The sequence below is a fragment of the Trypanosoma cruzi genome, genomic scaffold, assembly GCF_000209065.1.
Source record: "Trypanosoma cruzi strain CL Brener 1047053516357 genomic scaffold, whole genome shotgun sequence".
NCBI classification, from domain to species: domain Eukaryota; phylum Euglenozoa; class Kinetoplastea; order Trypanosomatida; family Trypanosomatidae; genus Trypanosoma; species Trypanosoma cruzi.
In genome coordinates, this window is record NW_001849389.1 from 51,783 (window position 1) to 74,280 (window position 22,498).

At 48.6% G+C, this 22,498-nt stretch overlaps 7 protein-coding genes and 1 pseudogene across 7 annotated transcripts, besides 21 other annotated features; all 8 read right to left on the reverse strand.

Moving 5' to 3' along the window:
* Window positions 1–1,522: a sequence feature (areas merged during assembly that could not be assigned to a particular haplotype. This can correspond to areas where the two haplotypes were merged or to regions with more than two copies in the genome that were merged during assembly.).
* On the reverse strand, window positions 1–3,407 carry Tc00.1047053504089.14 (hypothetical protein, conserved; the record flags this gene model as incomplete). Its single annotated transcript, XM_807570.1, has 1 exon — window positions 1–3,407. A coding segment is annotated over one exon (3,407 nt), but the record flags the coding sequence as incomplete, so codon positions are not given.
* Window positions 1,523–5,241: a sequence feature (areas merged during assembly that could not be assigned to a particular haplotype. This can correspond to areas where the two haplotypes were merged or to regions with more than two copies in the genome that were merged during assembly.).
* Tc00.1047053504089.30 (hypothetical protein, conserved) lies at window positions 3,584–6,376 on the reverse strand (the record flags this gene model as incomplete). The annotated part of the gene is made up of 1 exon (XM_807564.1): window positions 3,584–6,376. One exon carries the CDS (start codon window positions 6,374–6,376, stop codon window positions 3,584–3,586), a length of 2,793 nt encoding a protein of 930 aa, XP_812657.1.
* Window positions 5,231–5,258: a microsatellite.
* Window positions 5,242–5,435: a sequence feature (areas merged during assembly that could not be assigned to a particular haplotype. This can correspond to areas where the two haplotypes were merged or to regions with more than two copies in the genome that were merged during assembly.).
* Window positions 5,436–11,072: a sequence feature (haploid, Esmeraldo-like haplotype).
* Window positions 6,648–6,674: a microsatellite.
* On the reverse strand, window positions 6,720–8,750 carry Tc00.1047053504089.40 (long-chain-fatty acid-CoA ligase protein, putative; the record flags this gene model as incomplete). Its single annotated transcript, XM_807565.1, has 1 exon — window positions 6,720–8,750. One exon carries the CDS (start codon window positions 8,748–8,750, stop codon window positions 6,720–6,722), a length of 2,031 nt encoding a protein of 676 aa, XP_812658.1.
* On the reverse strand, window positions 9,455–11,245 carry Tc00.1047053504089.50 (flagellar radial spoke component, putative; the record flags this gene model as incomplete). The annotated part of the gene is made up of 1 exon (XM_807566.1): window positions 9,455–11,245. The coding sequence occupies one exon, from the start codon at window positions 11,243–11,245 to the stop codon at window positions 9,455–9,457; it is 1,791 nt and encodes a 596-aa protein (XP_812659.1).
* Window positions 9,861–9,938: a sequence feature (CT-rich).
* Window positions 9,999–10,108: a sequence feature (CT-rich).
* Window positions 11,073–11,311: a sequence feature (haploid, non-Esmeraldo-like haplotype).
* Window positions 11,312–17,039: a sequence feature (heterozygous, Esmeraldo-like haplotype).
* Window positions 11,345–11,384: a sequence feature (AT_rich).
* Window positions 11,566–14,850, reverse strand: Tc00.1047053504089.54 (protein kinase, putative; the record flags this gene model as incomplete). Its single annotated transcript, XM_807569.1, has 1 exon — window positions 11,566–14,850. The coding sequence occupies one exon, from the start codon at window positions 14,848–14,850 to the stop codon at window positions 11,566–11,568; it is 3,285 nt and encodes a 1,094-aa protein (XP_812662.1).
* Window positions 14,870–14,927: a microsatellite.
* On the reverse strand, window positions 15,138–15,506 carry Tc00.1047053504089.60 (hypothetical protein, conserved; the record flags this gene model as incomplete). The annotated part of the gene is made up of 1 exon (XM_807567.1): window positions 15,138–15,506. The coding sequence occupies one exon, from the start codon at window positions 15,504–15,506 to the stop codon at window positions 15,138–15,140; it is 369 nt and encodes a 122-aa protein (XP_812660.1).
* Window positions 15,528–15,561: a microsatellite.
* Window positions 15,590–15,619: a sequence feature (AT_rich).
* Window positions 15,706–15,731: a microsatellite.
* On the reverse strand, window positions 15,861–16,214 carry Tc00.1047053504089.70 (hypothetical protein, conserved; the record flags this gene model as incomplete). Its single annotated transcript, XM_807568.1, has 1 exon — window positions 15,861–16,214. The coding sequence occupies one exon, from the start codon at window positions 16,212–16,214 to the stop codon at window positions 15,861–15,863; it is 354 nt and encodes a 117-aa protein (XP_812661.1).
* Window positions 17,040–17,586: a sequence feature (haploid, Esmeraldo-like haplotype).
* Window positions 17,054–17,078: a microsatellite.
* Window positions 17,228–19,613: a mobile genetic element.
* Window positions 17,587–22,498: part of a sequence feature (areas not merged during assembly with more than two copies in the genome that could not be assigned to a particular haplotype) that runs on past the window's edge.
* Window positions 19,368–19,584: a mobile genetic element.
* Tc00.1047053504089.79 lies at window positions 19,668–21,410 on the reverse strand (annotated as a pseudogene).
* Window positions 21,412–22,498: part of a mobile genetic element that runs on past the window's edge.

Sequence of the window (22,498 nt, forward strand, 5' to 3'; positions counted from 1 at the left end):
CCTGATGATGCCGCTCCACTCAGGATATTGGCGCAAAACTCCGAAAGAAGAAAAAGAAATCGTAGTGTGTACGCCACACTCTGTGGATCCGTGCGAAGTGACGAAATAAGCGACATAGTACGCACGTAATAGGTATTCATAAGGGAGTAGCAGAGGAGCAGGTACTTTGTATTGGCATACTGTGAAAGCTTTTCCCCACCACACGTGATAGTAGCCGTTAGAGCGCCACTAGCTGACAAAAGAATTTGTTGTTGGTGTGGTCCGACATATCTTGACAATAGGGTGGTGAGAGCACGCGCAAGTGTGTCCAGTGAGAGCGGTGGGGCGCGTGGCGCCAACAACACTGTCCGAAAGATCCGACACACATGCAGTAATGTGACACCCATCGCCTCCCTTTCCACCGCCTGCGACGATGATGATGATGATGGTGACGGGAGCGTTATAGACTGCAGAAGGATCTGTGCAAGTACCTCTAGTAGTGGTTCTATCCACTCACTACATGCCATTGCAAGAGCGTTAATGGCGGCGAGTGCAGCTGCGGCCTCTGGTGACGGCATCAGTCGTTGGTGCTCCGTCCACAGCACCTTGGCGGCTCCAATCATGACGGCACAGAGCTCCAGAGAGTCTACCCCCAAGTTTTTTGTGGTACGCCCCGACATCTCACGCCCCTCCGTCAAACGACACATTCCGCGCAGAAGTTTGACAAGGTGTAGTGACTCCGGTACCTCGTACGGGTACGCCATGTTCGTTACAGTGAGGCGCATCAGTTCCTTTGCTACGCGCACACGTGTGTGGTGGGCGGCGATTTCGACGCTCTCCTGCCCCACCCAACGGTGCAGGAAAAGTCGCATCACACAGGTTTGATGTCGATTCTCCTTCGCCGAGGCAACCATCGCCAGCAATTTGGACTCTGTAAAAGTCAGTAGGTTTTCTCCCCTCGCTGACGTCTCTAAAAAACGTCTAAACGAAATGTCTGTAAGTATTGTATCAAGAGCCGTGATGGCACGCGTGACAACAGCCACGCTGCGATCACTAATGAGGTGTAAAAGAGAGCTGATGACCTCAGTGGCCGTCTCCTCCACGCGGGAAGAGGCGTCACCGCTCCCGCACGTTTCCGAGAAGAGCGTGAGAAAAAGCGGAATGATGGCCTCACGCACGCGCGCGTTATCGTCGCGAACGCAACGGCGGGCGATGGGCCAAATCTTTGCAAGTAGTGGTGGATGCAGTCTGGTAAGTTTCGCCATGTGTTGGAGAGCCTTTTTGCGTGATGCCTCAAGTCCCGCAATGTGTTGCTCCTCTCGCAGTTGGAACACAGAAATCAGCCACGACGGCAGTCGTTCTTTCGCCATGGCACTCAATAAAGACTTTTCAAAGGCAGCACACAACTGCGCACTGCACGCATGTAGGACGCCCCAGTCAACAGCAACTCCACCATCTGCCACGTGCATTGTGTGCAGTAATGGCTCCAAAACGGCATGCGGGAAGCGGGCTTCATCTTGAAGGGCCCACGTGAAGATGTGCGCCGCGCGCAAGTGAAGAGAAGCGGCTGCAACATGAGGCGCAGGATCACCAACGCGGTGCGAGAGAGCCATGTAGAGCAGCGCACGCCGCATTTCATCATCGGGAAGTGGTAATTCCGTATCTATCGCCGCCTCGCCGGGGTGTGTGAGATGGCGCCACTCTCGCAGTTGAGCATCCGTCAGAACAGAAAAATCTGGAGGCGCAGAGTGCAGCACATTCTGCTGCGTGGCGCTGAAAACAACACAAGACACACTAAAGACAACATCCAGGAAGAGTGCTCGTAGCCCCTCTGTCGCGGAGGAAGATAGGCAATACTGCGCAAAAGATACTAGAAGGGAGCGCAACAGCATGTCTGCCACAGGGTACTCCGGTAGTCCCACCATGTTTGCCAAATCTTCACAGAATTGCAAGGCAATTGTGCTGCACATGTCGCGCTCCTTCTTTTCCTCCCTATCCACTAGGAGAAATTGCTGGAAAAACATATTTGACCACGCGCAACATTGCTGCTGCAAAACTTCTGCAGAACTTTTTGTGTTGATTCCGGTGACGATGGGAAGCGACTGCGCTGCGGCCACCACAGCCGGCGTGAGCGCCATTGTTTTCACGCCTGACGGAAGCAGATGCAGGCGTAGCAAAAGATTTTCACCATTTGGCAGCCGGGGGAAGAAACGCACCCATGTTGTCTCGCGCTGTGTCTCCAGCCTGTTCCAAAGAGCGGAGTAGAGATACAGTGCATGGCTCAACAAATATGCAGCGTAGTTTGTTACCTCCTGTCGTCCACAGGCATTTGTAATGACAAAAAGACACTGGAAACAAAGGTCCTCCAAACGCAGCAGGTCTCCGTGAACACAAATATTCAGTCGGGTGTCGGACACAATCACTGCAAAGCAGTTCAGCATACTCCGCAGGCATTCCAGCTCAGTCCCACCGCTGGCGTCGTCAGGGACATGAGCCGAGTGTCTTTTTTTGATGCGGCGGATTAAAGCGGCCAGAATGGTGATGAGGTGATCAACGGTATCCTCTGCGAGAATAGAAGGCTCAAAGGAAGGATGGGCAATGCACGCACAGCAGGCCAATGCTCGCTGCATCACAGACACGGGAATCACAAACTCCGTGCAGGACGTCGCATTCTCTTCTGGTAGAGCCACTAATGACGACACAAAAGCCGTGAGACGATCTGCAGGAATGTTTTTGAAAGGCTGCGGTGCATCTGACAAAACGCCTAGAAGAGACTCGAGAGAGTGGGCTCCCTGCAGTCCCTTTTCAATGATATCTGAGATGGTCGAAGAGCAGGACAACTCTGATTTGCGCTCAGCATTTGAAAACTCGGGATCATGCAAGAAAACCGGTGCTGTAAGGCTGGGCTTCGGCTCGAGTTTCGGCACCTTAGCAACTCGTCTTGCTTCTGCTTCACCCTCCTTTTGATCGTGAGAATCAAGGGCGGAACGCGGGCGTAACTCCATGCGACGCTCCGTATTGTGTGCCCACCTCGCCTGCTTGGAGGGCGCCTCAATGTTCCTCATACCGCTTATGCTGTGAATGTGATCTATCTCTATGCGCAGCAGTCCCTCATGAATGCGTCGCGCCAGAGGAGAGAGTTGGGAAGTGCCTTTCTCGTTGCTGTCTTCTTCACCCCTCTCTGCGCTGCGGCGCAGTGTCATGTAGCTGCTAGATGCCATGAGAGTGCGGGCGGACTCCATGACAGTGTTCTTTATAACGTCATCAGGCACCTGTGTCGTGTCACACGCCACACCGCGGAGCTCTGGTGGTGCCGATGTCGTCAGTAGCTGTGGCAGCGGAAACGCCGCCAGCACCTCGAAGAGCGGATCGACGGCAGCCAATATATCCGGCGGGAGTGGCACTGCGGCATCGTGCGTGGATGACATGAGAAAACCCCCAACCCTTCCATAAGAAATAAGTGTCCATAAAAAAAAAACAAGAAAAAAAATAACACGAGAAGGATCCATAAAGACATTAATATATTCATGGATGTCTATACATGCACGAATATACCAGACAAATTCAATAAAAAGAACGAAAAAATTAAAAAAAAAAAAGAAGGTTATGATTCCTCTGTAATCGCCGCTGAAACAGAAGCAAGAGGTGGAAGCAAAAAGGCGCACTCTGCATGCAGTTGCTTTTCCAGTGACGGATCAATGACGCACGCGTCTTGCAAGAACTTCTTGGCAGCGGTCTGTAGCCTTTCATCTGTCTTTGTGGGAATGCGTGGCAATGCCCCACGTTTGTGCCACGTGACGACAATAGGGAGCACCTCTTCAACAACTCGCCGCGACAAAAAGTCTGTCGCGAGGGCAAAGAGTGCTTTTAGTCCCTCCATTGCCGCTATCACTGCGGGAGTAGGCTGCACGGCCTCAAGTACGCGGCGTTCTTGCGCCGATAGCCGCTTCGAGTTGCTCGTGGTGGTAAATCCGGAGACAGGCTCTGCAAGAATCGCCAAAAAGGATAGATATACCTGGTACACCGTGCGCAGGTGGTTGCGTGGAAGTACTGCCGGGGTGTTATCTTCCCATTCAAACACAGGTGGTGGCTGATCGCCATCGCTTTCTGTCTCATGTATCCACGTCTCCGCCCTGGGGGTAGTAAGAAATACCGTGAGGCCACGCGTGACAGCAGAAATCGCGAGAGGCGCCACTGCGTCATTCCGCGTGCAGTATGCCAATAGCATCTGCACGGCCTCCAGAACAGCAAGTTGAAGAATCTGGACGCGTGGCTCCGCCGCGGTGGTCATGCAGTCCTGATCCTCGTGGATTCCAAGTTGTGGGACGGAGCGGTTGAGTGCCGCACTCACGCTGAAACAGTCTAAAAGCAGCGCAACGGAGGCAAGCGCACCGGCGGTCTCCTCCTGCAGTGTCGAACGTCGACATCCATCGGAGGCAACCTTTACGGCGGAAGAAACAAAATCTGAGACTTTGGGAACGGCAGAAGTTACCAACACAACCGCCGCTGGGTTGCGGCCTCTCGGAACGTCCACCCACTGCCGCGATGTAATGGCAGTAAACTCCTCCTTCCCGGGAACTGACAACAGCTTGCTCTGAAGAAAACTGACGCCGCCACGTAACACGCTGGCTGCGGAAACACGAAGATCTTCTTCCGTAAAGGCACGCGCAGCCTCATCAACGATATACCCGCTCTGGCTCAGAAAGAAGGCAAGCGTGTCTGGGTAAAACCCCGCCTCTCCAAGAGCCTTCATGACTCCCATGGCAGCATCGCGTACAAAAGTTGGGCCCGTCGCCTTTTCCAGCACAATGTACAACACCAGCAAGTTCAATCTCTGTACTGCTCGTTTTCGCTTCGCCCTATGAATCACTGGTTCGTCGCGCAACAGCCCCGCGGCAGTCTCCAAAAAACACAAAATCGTCGCCGCAACCGTCTGCCTATGACGCAACTGCTGGTACGAGCAGAGATTTTCATCCTCGGTGATGTTCCACAGGTGTGGCTGTGCAACAATGCTCCATAGCTGCTCAAAAGTGTCGGATAGTATAAATTCCTCCGCAGGTCGCCCTTTTTCCTCCTCCTCCGTCACCCACGCTGGGGTCCTAAACTGCCACAGCACAAGGCGTGTAAGAACATAAATAGTTGGTGGGTGTAGCATGTAGAGGTCCCAGTCCGCCAGTGTTGCCTCGCACTCAGCCATGAAATCCTTCAATACCTGCTCCCCTACCGTGACGCATCCTGCCGGATCCTCTGATGTTGTTGTTGTTGTTGTCGTCGTCGTTACCGCGTACGCAGCGCACTCGATAAACGTATCCCCCACAATACACGGGTAACTGCGCGAAACTTTGGCACTGTAGAGATCCTCCACGCTCATCTCCGTTCCCACCACCTGAATGCATCGCTGGAGCACACGATGCATTAGATGTTGGCTGTGGTCCTCCACTGGGAATGCTGTGGCACGTGTGTCCTTGCGACGAAGCAGCGCTGAAGAAAAGTGCAGCAGCTCCACACCACGCAGTTTCTTCAACTGTGCCTGAAGCAACTCTACCACCGCGCGTTTCTGAAAAAATCCGCTCGGTATTTGGGTAGTGGAATCAGTAGCGCCACCAAAAACACCGCCACTAAGAAGAAAATTCACGTTTGAGAGTACAAACCAACCGACAATGACCTCCCGCATGAATGGTGTGTCAAGAAATGTGCCGAGTGATGGGAGAAGTAGCAAATCCGTGGTAAGATGCAGCAGGGACTGTGCGAATGGAAGCGTCTTTGCCCCAAGTGCCAGCCGGCTGGGATCCAGCAACCGAGTCATACTATGCCCCAAATGGCCCACTGTACTCTGCAACCACTGCGTGTCATCCCCTTGCGACACCAGCGAAGCCTTCAGAGATACGCGCAGTAATTCCACCGCCCCGGTGCGAACGGCAACAGCATCTGTACCGTGATGCGCGCGGTCAATATAATGCACACACGCCGAGACAATCCCAGGAAGACAGAGTCGTGTGTTCCTACAACTGATAGCTTTCACTACAGCTACACATGCGTGGAGGCTCGCTTTCTGTAGTTTTTGAAACCAAATCTGTCTAGAACCTGAAAGGGAGGCCAACAACTCATGAATGAAGAAGGCGGCGTTTGTGTGGTACGACTCGCTTTGGAAAAACACTCCATGACGCTGCAATCCCACACTATGAAACGCCTCCACAGCCCGAACAGCCAACAACTTCTCCTCCTCTGTGGATGCCAAAGAACTGGCTTTAGGCTTCGATGGACTTGACGGCATCTCACCACCTCGAAAAAGTTCCACAAACTGTTGCTGGAGGATCACTGTCAATTCCTGAACATTGTCAATTTGATTGGCCTTTTCCGCAAGATTATAAAGGACAGTGGCCGCCGAGAGACTCATCCGCTCCCCTGTCTAATGCCTATTACCCCTTACCCCAACTCCCACAGGAAGCCCTCTTTTTTCGTTCTCCACAGACAAATGCACGCACGCACGTAGAAAAACTCGACTCCTTGCTAAATGGCACTCTTTAAAAAAAAAGAAAAAGCAAAACACATCTCGGGAGAAAACATTTAAAAATATACGCCGAGCGCAGCAGAACAAAGCCCTACAATAAACAACCCACAATATCAAAACACAGAAAGAAAAAGACAAGAAAAAAATGTTACCCACATTTTTCCTTTTTTTTTTTTTTTTTTTTCTCCTCCCCCTATGCAACTGCGGTAATCAGACTCACACTCAGCTCTTAAAACAAGTCGTCGTAATCGTCCACAGCATGCCCAAAGAATTTTGGCGTCTCATCGTACATAGCGTTGAAATAGTGAACGTAATGTTTCTCGATTCTCCGTCGAGCAAAACCATATTTGCATGTAATGAAGCCGTTAGCCAGGGTACACTCCTCTATAAAGACGAACCGGCGAACGTGTGACCGTGATGGCAAACCCTGCGAAACGCGACGCAACTCTGCCCGAATACAGTCTGCCTTTTCGCGCTCGCTCACAATGGGCACGCCGTCTCGTCTCTCCACCTTTCGTAGGTGTGACGCGATGGCCTTAGCATTCGGAACCACTAACGCCGTTAGGTAAGGGCGGTTTTCCCCGTGCACAAAGATTTGCCTAATAAAAGGACTCTTTATGAGTGTTCCCTCCACTTCTAATGGATCCACCACTGCGCCATTGGCGAGCGTAATAAGAACGTCCTTGTTCCCCTTGATTGATATCCATCCACCCGTCACGGAGCCGTAGTCAGAAGTTCGCACAAACGTCCTACCACCATAAGCAACAAGTGAATTCTTCGCCTCGTCAGGATCGATATGTATGTCAAAGTACCCCTGCATTGCGTGTGGAGCCTCCACAAGCAGCTCACCTATATCTCCTGGTGCGACAATCTCGTTCTTTTCATTCACAACACGAACCTCGATACCTGGAAGCGCCTTGAGACGGAGTGGCACGTCAATGTCGGTGGCGATGAGACCACCGGCTTCTAAGCACCCGTATGTGCTTACAGTAAACACGTCTAGGTCTGCCAGCAATTCCATCTGATCACGCGTCAGTTGGCTACCAATAATAAAGGCAATACGAAGCTCCTTTCCAAACTGTTCCTTGAACTTTCCAAGCAATACATGTGACGCAACTCGTAGCATTTGACCTGGCTTCTGAAGCATTAGTCGATTTTCTGTTATGCGACCAAGTGTAAACCGTGTTATATCCTTTGTTAAACTACCACGATTCATGATATCGTCAACCATATTGGCATAAGCCCTCTGGAAAGGTAGCGCGACAGAAGTAATGACACTTGGTTGCACTAAGGGAAGATCCTGAAAACCTTCGAGTTGTTCAGGTGGGATGCAAATGCAAGCCCCTTTACAAATTGCCTGATACAACTCAACCGTGATTGCACCAGCTACACACCAGGAACACAAAGACATAAATAAATCGGTGTGCGTCAGCGCCCCGCCAACGTGCGCATAAATGGAACTAATGTTCGCCACCAGGTTTCGGTGTGAAAGCATCACACCCTTTGGAGGTCCAGTAGTGCCCGCGGTAAACATAATCATGGCGGTATCCTCCGCGGTGATGTCATTTCGTGGAGGAATTTTTTCCGGCACATCCGATGCTATATTGATTGCCACAGCGTAGCTACCTTCACCAATTTGGTCCTCAAAGCAAATCACATGTTGTAGCTCTCCCACCTCTCCAATCCACCCTTTCACAGCGGCGTAAGAGGACGTAGACTCAACAAACAACACCCTAGCCTGCGTGCTTTTTAATACCTGTTGTGCCTCCATGGGAGTCACATTGGTCGGCAAAACTACAAAGTGGCCTCCAAGTTGTAGCGTTGCAAAGTGAACAACCACCCATTCATAGCGGTTTTCACTGATAACAACAACTCGAGAACCCTTATCAATCCCCATCTTGTGCAGGAGAGTTCTCATTGCAGCCATTTCCGTCTCAATCGACTCATATGTGGCCCAAACATACCCCAATTGGCCACGCACCCACATCTTTGTTCCAAGAAAACGCCGTAATGGCCACACCTTCACAGCCTGCTCCCATAATTCAACAAGCGTGCTCTGTGGTTTAATCACAAGCCCCAAGCGCATATCATTGTTCATTGACCCCCCAGGAGCCACATCCGATTCGGAGTAGTAAGTACCAGCAACACTTGTGCCAAAACGGTACGATAATTGAAAGGCAAACCCGCCACATCTGCTGTTGGTGCCACCAAAGCAGCCAGTAAAAGTCAAGATGCGCAAAAAGAGTCTCACGTTTTGCATCCTTTTTTACCTTTATTGTTCTTGTTTTGTTTTTGCTTTTTGATGGACCAGCTGTTTTTTCTTCTTATCGTTTCCGTAAAACCTGCGTGGCCTAGTGACGGTAGCAGCAACAGTGGTCAACACTGCCAGAGGTTGCTTCTGCACACAAAGCAGGCAAAAGATAAAAAAAAAAAAAAAAGGAAGTGATGACCATAATTATAATGAGTTTAAAAGAAAAGGTCAACAGTATTGCCTATTTAAGGCACAGATATACACACTTCACAGATTGTACTAAATGTCATCAAAAGACGCGGGTGTACTCATCTCTATTTCATTGATAACATACATGGCGAAAATAACCGGAGAAAAAACAAAAAGGGGGAAAAAAACAGCGTTTATTGACATATGAAAATAGAAGAAAAAACGGTGGAAAATTTGGTGATTTTCCGCGTTCTTTTTTGCTGTTGTTGTTGTTTTTGCTCCTTTTCGGTTCTCCCATTTCTTCTGGCGGTTCTATTGCGTGTATTGTCGGCGTTTCATCTTCTTTCTTCTTTTTCTTCGGCTTTTCTCTTATTTCCCCTTTGAAAAATGTGAGTGAATCAAAAGTCAGCCCACGTAAAAAAAAATACATCTCCAGAAAGGGGATAAAACCACCAACACACATTCTCCAACCCCCTCCCTATTCTTGCCTTCTCTAGATATTTATATCCGCTCCGATGGATTCTTTACATGTCTCCCTCCGCCTCTTCCTCTTCTTCTTCAACTTCATCCTCAGAGTCCGGTTCTGGTGGATCCTCACCTCGGCGGACCAACTTCTCCGTTGCCGGTGTGGGATCATCTACCTCCGTGATGTCACCACACTCTGGGAGCACCGGTGGGGCAAGCGTGGGCGTAAAGCTGAAATCTGTCTTATTGAGTCCGTTACCAAAATAGACACAGCCCCACTTTTTGCCGCCCTCCGCGGCGAATGCAACAGCGCCTGGCCAACGCAAAGAACGAACCACTACCACGCGATGCTTCTTGCTGTTGTTGTTTACGACCCGTACTGTCCAAGCGGCAATCTTTACCTTCGTCGGATCATCGTCGGGTACATCAGCGTCAGTGACGGGCTTTGGCGGCATGTCGTCAAAGTCTTTCTCCGCGTCCGCCGCATCCTCCGCGGGGTCGTCGTCCTCTTCTTCCTCCTCTTCATCCTCCTCGTCCACCTTCGGTGGTTCTGGGATGTTAATGACCGCGTACAGGAAGTCAAGGTTAATAGGAGTAAAAAGTTCCCTCTCTTCTTCTTCTTCCTCCTCTTCCTCCTCCTCCTCTTCCTCTTCCTGTTGCTGCTGCTGTTGCAGCTCCTCTGCTTCCTCTTCCTCCTCATCCTCCTGCTTCTCTGGAACCTTTGTCTGCCTACCATTGGCATAGATGTAGCCTTCCGAGTGAACCCATTGATCAAGCTTCGCCCACTGTGTGACGTCAGAATCTTCCTCTGAGGCAAAACCCTTCACTGGTTGGGTGAGTGGGCGGTATTTCGCCTCCCTGGGCTTCTTAGCAGCATCCCCCTCATCGTCCTCGGCTTCTTCCTCCTCATCAACCTCTTCCTCTGGCTCTTCAAGAGCCCCCATTGGAGAGATGTATGTCCCGCTGGCAATACGGCTAAGCTGCACACGAAGGTAAACAGCTTCATTCCATTCGAACGGGGGGCTGGCAATAACAGCCGCATTTAAATCACCGGTAAACAGCCTCTTGATCCGCCTCCCTGCCAAGATTTGCTGTGGTGTCACATCTGGAAGCAACTTCCATTCGGCAGCAGGATGAGATGTTACCCAAAATGAGAGTCGATTTACTCCAACAAAGCCCGGCTCAGGTTGCACAGGTACTTCCAACTTGCGTCGCGCAGGACGAGGCATGGTGTTGACTTCTTTGTATACTTTTTCTCCATCTTGAACATAGCGTTGACTGGAAACCACGTAGTAGTCAGCTTTTGTGCCAAAAATTTTTCCAAAAAAGCGAACATCTCTCAGCTTCTTTTCCATTGCCAGCATCGTGATGGATCGATCCAGTAAAAATGCTTCTTCTTCCGTCACACCGCATCCTGCCCAAGCCCAGTAAAGATTGTGCTGAGCAACAGAGTCATATGGGGGAGCGGTGTGTGGCTTTATCCGTGTTGTTGTAACTGTCGTATATGGATCTGGCTGTTCTATTGTTGTCAATGTTTCAGGAGGCGGACGATCAAACAGGCGTTCATTGTCCGCAAGGCGCGCAAGTTCAAACGGTGGGACAGAACAAGGCTCGTTACACGCAGGGGTACTTTGTCCATTCACAAAGCTGCTTTGCTGCAAAAGGGTAAAAATTTCGTTAAATCTCGATGGGTCAGCGGCAATGTCATGTGGGTTCTCATCCAGCAACTGCTCCATCAATCGGGTGAGTTGATCATAGACGCTGACGCCATCCTTGTTGGCGTTCATAAGGTACGCTTTTGTTCTCCCAAACATCTCCTCAACATCTTCTACAAGAGGTCGAACAGACATTTTCCTTTTTGTTTGCCTTCTTCTCTTTCCCTGCTTGGCCTCTCCGTTCCTTTTATGCTCACCCCAATCTCTGCAAAAACCGTAGAAAAGAAAAGCAAGAAAAAAAAAAAATTTTTGTTTTTTTCTATTATTAATTTTTGTGCGTGTGTGTTCATTAAGCATGGATCGTGAGAAAAGAAACAATAAAGGGAGTTAAAAACACCAAGACATATAGGAACGTATGCAAAAAGCAAAAAAAAAAAAAAAAACGGCAGAAAAAAACCAGAAAGTTCTTATTACCCCATTTTCTGTTTCCTTTCAAAGCTACATAAAAAGACATATCACGATGAACCGATTCGCTGCTTGATCCTCGTAACATACTTTGCTATTGAAGGCTCAGCTTCAATTGCATCGCTCTGTTCAAGCTGCGTTAAAGCATCCTCCAACCCCAACCACAAAAACTTCTTTTTACACTCCTCATATGCACAAAAAGAGCCTATAGTAATAAGAGCTATTTTCCTTAGCCCCACCTTGTCTTTCCTTAGGATCCGCAGAAGAGCCTCCACAACGCTGTTCCCCATTAATGCAGAAGTGAGTGAGCCACCATTTCGCACAAAATTGCTGACCGCACCGGCAGCGTTTTGTCTTGTCTTCTCATCACTACTAGACAAGAGTTTCACAATGACTGGGATCGATGGCCTAAGAATTTCATAGAGAAAATCGTTGTGGAAGGCTGCGTTGCCGGCGGCAAAGGCTGCAAACTTTTGTGTTGTGGGATCCTCATCGCTACACCGCTCGACAAGAGCCTCGATCAGTTTGTGTTTTGCCAGGGGTTCGTAAAAATATGGGGAATGTTTGCACAGATTTCCAAGGAGGTTACACATCTTGCTCCGAATACCCGCATCTCTGTTTCGCATAAGATCTAGAAAGCTTTCATACAAATTTGCGCTATGAATTGGCGGATAAAAATCCCTGGATATACGAGCCAGTTGTGAAAGCACGTTAAGTCCGTCCGAAACAAGACCAATACTCGCCTTTCTTGAATCCAGGACTTTCCTTATCCGTTCGGGATGCAAACCGTCTCCTTCTACAAACGCCTTGGCAAATAATGGTGAACCCATAACTAGCTTTATGATGACCGTAAATGGTGGACCCCAAAACGCTACTTCTGTGTAATCAAGCGCAGCAATAAGCATTTCCATAACCCCTTCCTTGTAAAGAACTTGCTGTACAGCAGCAATAGTATCATCATCCGATCTAGAACCTTGCTTTGCCGGCTGAAACGTCACCAACAGAATCTGAACAACTATTGTAAGATGGGCATTTACCCCTACAGTTCCCCCTCCTCTATATTCCGGCCACAAACGAAGCTGCTTGAGATATTTTGTTCTTAACTGACGACAAACAATTGCAATTACGGAAATCGGGCCGCCACCATCTCCATAGTAAGGTTCTACAGACTCTATCAAAAGGCTCATTGATTGCATTCCTTCTTGTTGGTTCTGCAAAGCCTGCTGAACACAACGAAGTGCGGCCAACACGCCGTTCGGTGACAATTCAACCTTGGAATCGCTATCACGGAGGAGACCAATCACTGTACAAAGTGACCCCCACTTGTCATTGTCAAGAAAATTTCTATTTAAGGAATTCAAATTTTGTTGATACACGATTGACTTTGGGTCCGAAAAAACAACCGACAACATATGCGTCACACCGTCTAACAACCCATAATCAGCAAACCCATAACTTGTCCCAAGAGCACGTGACACCACAAGCTGATCCGAAATTCGACGAACACCATCTACGATAGCACACAAGCCATCCATCAATATAGAGTCTGGTTCAAAAACAATGGTATCCTTCATCTCCCGGTGCACGAAGGCTACCAATAAAGCTGCTGCTGCTGCACAATTAAGCGCAGCAATATCACCACTTGCAGACGGGTCGTAGTAGCAAACAGCTGTCAATCCAGTAGACACAAACTCAGAAACCTTATGTGCATTTATTTGGTCGGGAGAAGACAACTTTATATGCGGGACCAAAGCCGAAACTGTGTGAAATGCAACTGCCGCGTAAAGCTGAAAAGGACTTCCATTTCTTACTGTTGATTCTTTTACGGAATCAAGTAACGAAGCCCAAAAAATGGGGAAAATCTTCATTTTGATCAGTGCAGCTCCAAACCCAGTTCCCCATTTTACACATTGAAAAATTACCTTAACACAATCCTCACGAAGATTTTTCCGATTCTCAATGAATTCGTTCATCATAAAATCAAGTGCCTCCTGGGGTTTTTCCATGAGCTCCAAGGCTACTTGCTGTCGTATAAGAAAATCAAATGGTGGAAATTCACTTCTACTTTGCAAGGCGCTCATTATATTTTCCGAAGGATACTGTGATGGAAATGGAAAAACAGATCCATTTTCAGGAAACACAAGTATCCGAATGAATTCTAATGCATAGCGAACTATATCTATCGTTTGCCCATTGTTGATCCGCCTTAGTGTAGGTCCTAAAATACCCATTTGTGGAATTCTTTCCAGCAAGAGAGTACTTTGTGAAGGAGATGATGTTAATGTATCAGCTGCTGTCGCAAGCCCCTTGAAAGTTTCAATGATTTCCTGTGAATTTTTTGAAGAAGAAATAATCTCTATCGAAGAAGCAGAAAATAAACAACTTTCCTTGGAACCCAAGGAGGACTGGCGCGAGACCCCGGTAGAGCGAGGTGTATGCCCTGAAGAGTTGGGCTGAAATCTGCTTGGCTGAGCGCGGAGTCGAAAGCACTCCAATCGGTCCATATGTTCCTTCATTACCATTTCGTGTTCTTTAATTGTCTTCTGCCACTTTCCATCCTCCTCACCAAAAGCAACAAAAGGATGGTTCAATAAGTGAGGCCAATTCAATCTCGCCGAAAAGGACTTTGTCAAAAGACCTTTTAAAAGGGACTTGAAATCCGGTGATATAGGTTCTTCAAATTTGACGGGATCATTGACAATTTGATTAATTAGTTTGTAAAGATGATTTGTGCAAAATGGTGGTTTCCCATAGTACAACTGGTAAAGAATACATCCAAGGGACCACAAATCCGCACAGTGGTTGTATGGTTGCTCTTGGACAAGTTCCGGTGCCATATAAAGGGGTGTTCCCTTAATACTTGTAAGCACCATGGTGTTATAACTCATTGATCTAGCAAAACCAAAATCAGCCAATTTAACTGAGCCATTCTGGCCAATAAGAATGTTCTGGGGTTTCATGTCCCGATGCATAATACGGTTAGAATGCAGATAATAAAGTGCCTGGACCAATTGCTTCGAAATACGTTGAACAACGTCTTCAGGAAGCTTTTTGTCGTCTTCAAGAATTTCAAACAGCTCCCCTTGGGCGTATTCCATCACCACAACAAACTCTTGTTGGGTTTCAAACGCCTCAAACAAAGTAATTATATTATCATGATCAAGCTTTGTCATAATTTCTATTTCACTACGAAGATTTAGGAGCTCCTTATCATTTTTACCTTTTTTCACGATGAACTTCATCGCCACAACTTGGCCCGTCCCCTTCCGTCTCGCCTTATAAACCTTGCCAAACGATCCCTCGCCTATTAGTTCAACTATTAAATAGTTTTCCATCTTCAGCACCCCTTCCAATAATAAATAAACAAATAGATAAATAAATAAGCAAATAAATAAATAAACAAAAACATAAAAATAAAATAGGATTATAATATTGTGAAAAATCCATTCATTATTAATATTTCAACCAAGGGCAATTCAACTTCTAATCCTTTGAGTTGCGTTGTATTTCCTATAGCTGCCCCTTCCCTTAATTTCAAGCTTTGTTTCCTTGTAAACAAAAAACAAATGGCTAGGAGACTAGTAAAAATAATAATAATAAAAGTCAACCACCAGCAAGCCTCTCACTTAGCGACATTTTCATTTCCTTTCTCGAGTTTCTTTGCCTCGCGCATCTTCTGTTGTTCTTCGTATTTTTCGTTGAACCCAGGCGCCTTTGTGACAACAATTTCAATCTTGTCAACCGTGTTGTTCCTCGCGCCCTCACCACCTCCTCGGGAAGTACTGATTTTCTTCACAAGAACCATCTGCTGGTCCTTTAGCATTTCCACAACAGAAACGGCCTCATTAATAGCCTTTCCAAGAGCGGAGATGCTCACCTCTTTTTCACCATCATGTAGCAAATGCTTGGTAATGTCGACGTAGAGGAACTTGGAGCCATGAAATCCCACACGAACCGCGTTCTTGGGTCGCTCAGCGTTTTCGGCAGACATTTCAGGTGACTGTGGAGTGGATTCTTTCTTTTTTTTTTTTTTTTTTTCTTTTCTTCTGATTGCTAATTCTTGCTTTTCTTAAGAATAAAAAAAAAAAAAAAATAGAAAATATAGATGCCCAATGCTTTAGAAGTTTTAACAAAAAAAAGAAAAAAAAAAAGATAGTTCACCTGGCAAGGAATTCCGTACACGAAGAATTAAAAAAAAAAAAAGAAAAAGAAAAAAGTTCCAGAAAGTCATCCTTTCAATCCGCACAGGTGTTATTTTCCCCTAGACCTTAAATAAACGCTTCTCTCGTTTGTTTGTTTTTTTATCCTTTAGCACACATCATTTATATGTATGTAATAAAAACGTTTACTGACCTTTTTCAGCACTTTCATCCTTTCTTTTTTGTTGTTCTTCGTAAATACTGTCAAATTCCTTCGATTTCACGACCAAGATTTCAATCTTATCAATTACTGACGTGGATGAAGATTTAACATTGCCCCGTGAAGTAGTAATTTTCTTCACAGTGACGAGGCCTTGGTTCTTCAATATTTCCACTACGGCAACCGCATCAGAAATGGCGCGTCCCAAACCAGTAATAATTACTTCTGGTTTCCCCTCGTGAAGACGGTGCTTGGTGAAGTCAACGTAGGCGAAATTGCGGCGATCGACGCCAACGCGGACCTGAATAGGACCAGAAGGTTCTTCAGCATCGCAAGACATATGAATAGGCTCAAAAAAGGGTGTTTTATGATAATACCTGAGATCCTTTACAAATTGAAAAGACAAAAAAAAAAGGAAAAAAAAAGGTTGGTATTTAATGAAAGCGCACAGCAAGAAAATAAAGAATCCGATATAGTAAACCCAAGCTTACGTGCATGAGCAATTTTTTTCCCCAAAAAAAATCCACTGTTGGCCGATTTTAGACAAAGGAAACATTCAATTAAAAGAAATAGCCGCATTGGAGTACTGTATTCTTATCATCATCCACCTAACAAAGGTTATTATCCCCATCCCATCCAAGAACCATAATAATGTACGCATTTTAGGAATAGATTCAACATTAAAATCTCCCTCAAATAAGACAACTGAACGGACAAAAAAAAGTATTGCCGGTTACTCCGCTGAAAAATGCAAGAAAACTCAACAAAAAAACAACCCCATGTTGTTTTTTGCCTTTGATTTTGTTTCCTTTCTGCTCCTGTTCTGACTTGTCCGTGCTCTTCCCAAAACTTTACTCCATCTCAGAATTTTGACTGAGCTCAAACTCGATTCACTGCGACAGAGTAATCCGCACACCGTTGTTTGTATATATGCGATAAAGGCATATTTCTTTGTTGTTGTTGTTTCTTTTTCTTTCAACCGTTCCTGCCGCTTCCATCATATATATTTCATTTTTTTAAGAGCTTGTGAAGAGAACCCCTACGCGACAAGCCGGCTATCGGATTTAACGCATACACCCTAATAAAGCGAACGCTGCGTGGCTTCTTCCCTATTTTATGAATCTTGGCCGGCCGCCATTCTAGTAATCAGGGAACCAATAACTCCTAGACGATTCGTACTTATTTTTATTTTTATTTTTATTTTCACAGCCGCTTTCGATTCCTGTAAGCTCGTGAAAGATACGGCGATGACCCCCAGCACGGCGGCGGAATGGAGCCCCATCGTGTCTGCGCAGCGGTCCCGGCACGCCGGCAGGGCAACGCCCAGGCGCGGCCCGCCGCCTTTGATGAAACTGGGCGGCCGGACCGATTGGAAGGAACGTGTTGTCTTACGACTTGCGTGGATAACGGCGAGTTGTTGGTCCGAGATTGCGGCCTTAACCCTCAAAAATTTTACACTGGAGGCGGACGGGACCCTAACTTTGTATCGGTCCGTGGCGTCAAAGACGGCGAAAGCGGATCCCCACTGCGCCCCGCGGTTCGTGAGGATACGAGGGCAGGACGCGTTAGACACTATAAAGCTATGCAGGACACCTCAAGAAAACGAAAAGCTCACGAATCTTGCGACCGCCAAAGTCGAACGAGCTCTGGTTCATTGGAATGCCACGGCGCATTCCACAAAAAGGGTGCGCCGCGGCACGCTGCCCAAATCGTGGAAACGCACAATTTGAATCCACACGTGATCTCGCAGTTGGCGAAGCACGTCAATCCGTTCGACCTTCCCCAGAATACTGTTCGATATTTGAAGAAGTACACCACAATGCCGACCCAGGTGTCGTCGCTGGCCGCATTGATGTGAAGGGAGACACTGCGGACGGGCAGGAACCCTGGTCGAAGGCAGAGGAGCGTTTTTTTCATGATTTTCATCCTTACTCCGCTACAATAACGAGACGCGCGACAAGGACGCGTCTGACCATTCCACAAGATGAACGAACCATCCCGCTACAGCAAGTCAACGTGCCCGTGTTGAATCTAGAGTGGATCATGAGCCGGTTGAGCTCGGCTACCTTGGAGAGACTTATGCAAGTGTGTGGGCACGTTGGGCGGTTCCCTTTCCTTCCGTCTTCCTCAGGTAAAGCGTGCGAAGGCTCACGGAGGATTCCAACCGCTGACACGCGATTGTTACGAACAGCAGGAATAATCGAGGACGCTTCGTCCACAATAACAGGCGGATGGATAATACCTTTTTTGGTTGTGGAGGAGAAAACCACCGGTTTACGACGACGACGGATCGCGTGGTCACGCGACAAAAACGGAGACGATCCTTCTGAGGCGAATTTTCCTCTTTTACACATTTCCCGTTATTTGCCACCTGTGATGGCTGAGGCCGCCTCCTGCGTGGAATTAAAGGCATCCCCTTTTCATTTCTCTTTACCGCGGGAGACTCGGCATCACTTTCGGTGCCGCGTGGAGGACGGCACGCTGGTGGAGCTGACACGGCTCCCAATGGGATACAAGGCCAGCCCAGAAATCCTCCAGATTATTACTTCGGCAATTGCGGGGGTGACGACGGTGGTTCACCCCCTCTGGGCTGCACCTCCATTGGTGCGTGTCGTCGTATGGATCGATAATATACGCATTGCAGTGTCGAAGAGCGATGCGACATTGTGGGAAGCCCAAGTGCTTCGTAATGCGGACGGCCGTCGCGCCACGATAGGGGAGGACCGCGAATCGGGCGCTACGCAGTACACCTTCCTGGGGGTGCACTTTGATCACACTCACCGTGCGGTATCCCTGAGTGACAAGTTTGTCCTGTCTGTACGCGCCATGTCAGCGCTCATTTCTTTAACCATCGCGGAAATGGAGGTTACGGCGTCACGCGCTTTGCCCGCGGCAGCCATTTTGTGCACGCGTTTATGTGCATATTACTTTTTCATCAAGGCAGTGCAACAACGGTTATCCGCACTTAACCGGGGATTGTGCTGAAGACATCCCCGGCGAACCTTCCGCCGTCAGCGGCTGGTTCGGGCGAGGGATTACGACAAATGATCGAGAATATAATCGTAAGCGAATCATCAATCCCACGGAGAAGGCATCGGCCGCCATCATCGCGGACGCATCGCTCCAGGGATGGGAGCCGTTTTTATTCTCCAGACTCCGGCGACGTTAAAATTGCCGGAGGGAAATGGAAGAGGAAGCCTTTTCTTATCATGCAGGCCGAGGCGTGTGCGGTACGCTTAGCCTTATCGGCCTTTTCCGCCATCTTGCCGTCCACCATGGACGTTTGGGTGGACAACGCTTTGCTGCGAGGAGCGACGGATAAAGGCAGATCAAAATAGCACGCCATGACGTGTGAGCTGCAACGGATATATGAGTTTTTGGACTCTCACGGAATACAGGTATCCTTTGTCTACGTGCGGTCTGCAGAAAACCCCGCAGACGGCATGCCACGCGGTCGTGTGTTTACACTTCAGGACTTGGCGAAGGGAAGTGGCGGCGTCTTGTGGCTGGAGAACCCCAAAGTCTGCCACTTCGTAAGTGATTATCTTTCAGATATGGGTACAAAAGACCACGTGAGTGGTCAACGGAATATATATGTATTATAAGAAAAACATGAGGCAATTAACTGCCTCTGCGGTCCCTCTTTTTCCTTACCTTGTTTGGTTTATATAGATTATTTCGGGATCCGGCCAGCGGTACAGAAGATTGTTCCCTGTTAAATTTCACGACAAACGCAATGCGCTAATTTCCCCAATTATTTTCTCAACTTTCTTCCCTATCCTTTTCTAAAAAGTTATTGTATTCTCATTTCTCGGATTTTACTTACAAATTCAGGTGTTAACGAAAACTGGTATTGGTGCAACTTTCCGTTCCAGAACGCCACAATTTCTTTTTCAGCGTCAGTTTTATTATTGGAATTGACGACACCACATCTCTGCCATTTTGTTATCTTTTTGCTGACGGCGTGTTGCGCATAAATCATCTCCCACGACAAGTCACGGGATAATTCCCCCAACCCTCAGAATATGCCGCCAGATGCTCCGTAAACTGCCCCACGGTGCTGGCGGTGGTGTGACGCACACCCGCCGTAGTCATCCGCAGCCCCACCAGCGTCACCGGATTTGACTCCGTGAAGAAAAAGGCGTCCTCCAGCGGAAATTTTTCAACCTCCGGTATGTACAGCACCCCGCACTCCACATCAATCTTCTCATAACGGTATTACATCGACGGTAAAAAATAGTGCCTGGCGGGGCGCTCCTGTGAGCACACCTCCAGCGCACAGCGGTGTGGCTGACGTCGTGTTGGTGGCCTCATCTCCTTCAGTTTGCGCCTTACTGCGCCCACAAAAGCCCCATTCAAAAATGCAAACACGGCACACCTCCCAAAATTTTCGGATATGAGATAATCCCTGAGCCTCCATACGAGCAAATTGAAATCATTCGGCCGCATTAACTTTGCCAACCTGCATAATATTTTGCCTCCGAGGTGGGCGGATATCGGTGCATTGAAGGGCGACTCACCATTGCGCTCGCCCCGTACTCGAACAATCTTCGCAAGACATTCAAGCGCCGTATTATCATCCCACATTCTGGACATCCCAAAGCCAAAGTAATACTCGCTTCTCGGGGAGTTCGTCATCTCCACAGCGCTGTGGCACTTCTCAATCAGTGCAGTACAATGTCGCTTACCAAAGATGTAGCGAAGAAGCGGCCCCACTTCATCCATGTGACCCCTCACCTCGCGCCAGCATTCCGCTTGCTGCTGCACGGCTGATCACGCTACGTCCAAACGCACATTGCCTCAGCGTCGCTTTCGTCAGGACAACTCATCACAATTCGTGCGGCTCTCCCTTCGCTCGCCCAGTGTCCGCATATTTTTCTCTCTGGTGGTATCGCCACAAGCATGCCCCATTCAAGAGGAAGCAAACAAGTAGACAGACGATTATCCGTCTCTGCCACGTCGTAGACAATATGCCCCCTCACCCCGCACCAAGACGGACCCTTCACAACCTTTACGATGCTGGACTCACCCACGTATTCGGACACCGTTCTGGCGGTCATGTCCAACAGATATGCTCCACTCACCATAAAGTGCGCAACCATTGGGAGCTGCTCCGCATCGCAGTGCAGCAGCTGGTAGAGGAAGTACGAACCGGCATCCACCGACCTCCCGATCCCGGGCGTCCCAATCAACACACGCGGATGAGGCGCAAAGTGGTCCTCAGGAAAACTGTTGAACCACTCGGTGAGATCGCCCTTGACTGTCTGCCACACTCGCTCCACCTCACAGTTCACAAAAACATCCTTAGGAAGATCCTGTATCGTATTCCGCGAGTACGGCCATCCCTTGTCGAGCTGAGCACCATCAGCCTGGGACGTGGTGGACGGAACCGCTCCACACCGTCACCCTTTCCAAGAGTTCGGCCAACTGCCCTGTACGTCAATGACTGCGGTGGTTTCCCCTCATGCACCTCCATTCCCGTCCCCTCACCGTCAAGAAATTCCAAGACATGGCTCTACCTCGCATTGTGCAAGGACTTTTTTTCCTCCTCCTATCAGCGCGTCTAGCCACAGGATGCCATCTGAGTGCCGAAGAGGTGGTCGAGCAGCGAAAAAAGTTTCCTGCTACGCAGCTGCTGCCGTTGAGAAAAATTTTCGTGGCGGGGGTCCTGTTCAATGCCCACTCGTTGGCGCACAGCCAAGGTGCCTGGACATTTTAGAAGCAGATGGTGCAAGGTTTCCTGCGGGCCAATTGGCGTGCTTGTGAAAGCTGGCTGATCCTGCGGCAGCAGAGATCGCCTCCTGGCACTGCTGTTTAGATGTCGTGTGGCGTCTGGGTTGTGTGCGCAGCGATTTCTGTGCTGTGCGGTACTTCTCCGTGTGGGGAAAACCATATCACAGAAATCACATTTGAGCTCGGGAAGCGGTGGGGGATTTTCCGGATGAAATGACCGACAGTGACTGACGAGATTCGAGAATCCCGTCAATGTAGAAACACAGTACGGACATTTCTCCTTCCGACGGCGTGCGACGGTTCGTCCCCTTACTGGAGAGACGTCTTCCTCCCTTGCCGACGGGGGAACAGTGTCCGTCCCCGGTGCAGTCGGGTCGTTGTTAGAGCGCATATATGCAGACTGTTCCGGTGAGATGTTGCAGAAACGGTGTTGGTTCGTGCAATCTCTCACAGCCCAGTATAGTCGGCCCCAGAGCTCAGATTCGCCGCACCTTGCCCTTGCGAGGTGAACCGGTTCTTGACGGTGAAGAACTTCCTGAGTGATTAGGTCCTTACCGCTGAGATCGGATGGCCTTGTGCCGCAAAGCAAGTAGCGATGAGTGTCTTGACGAATGGTACTACGCCACTTGTTGGTGAACTGGGTAGTAAAACATGTCAGCAGATCCGTATGCCATATATGTGCTATTCCATGTTCCGTGTATTGTCCAGTTTCCATAGTCTGTGTCGCATGCTGATCTGCAGGCTCGTTAACATGTACTCCGCAATGTCCGTAACAAAACTGCAGGCGCACAGACCAGCCAGCACACGTCAGTGTCAAGAGACGCTGCCAGATCCGATCCTCCGTCCAGTCTGTCTGACTGAGCGGGCCCTTGTTTAAAGCCGCTAGAAGAG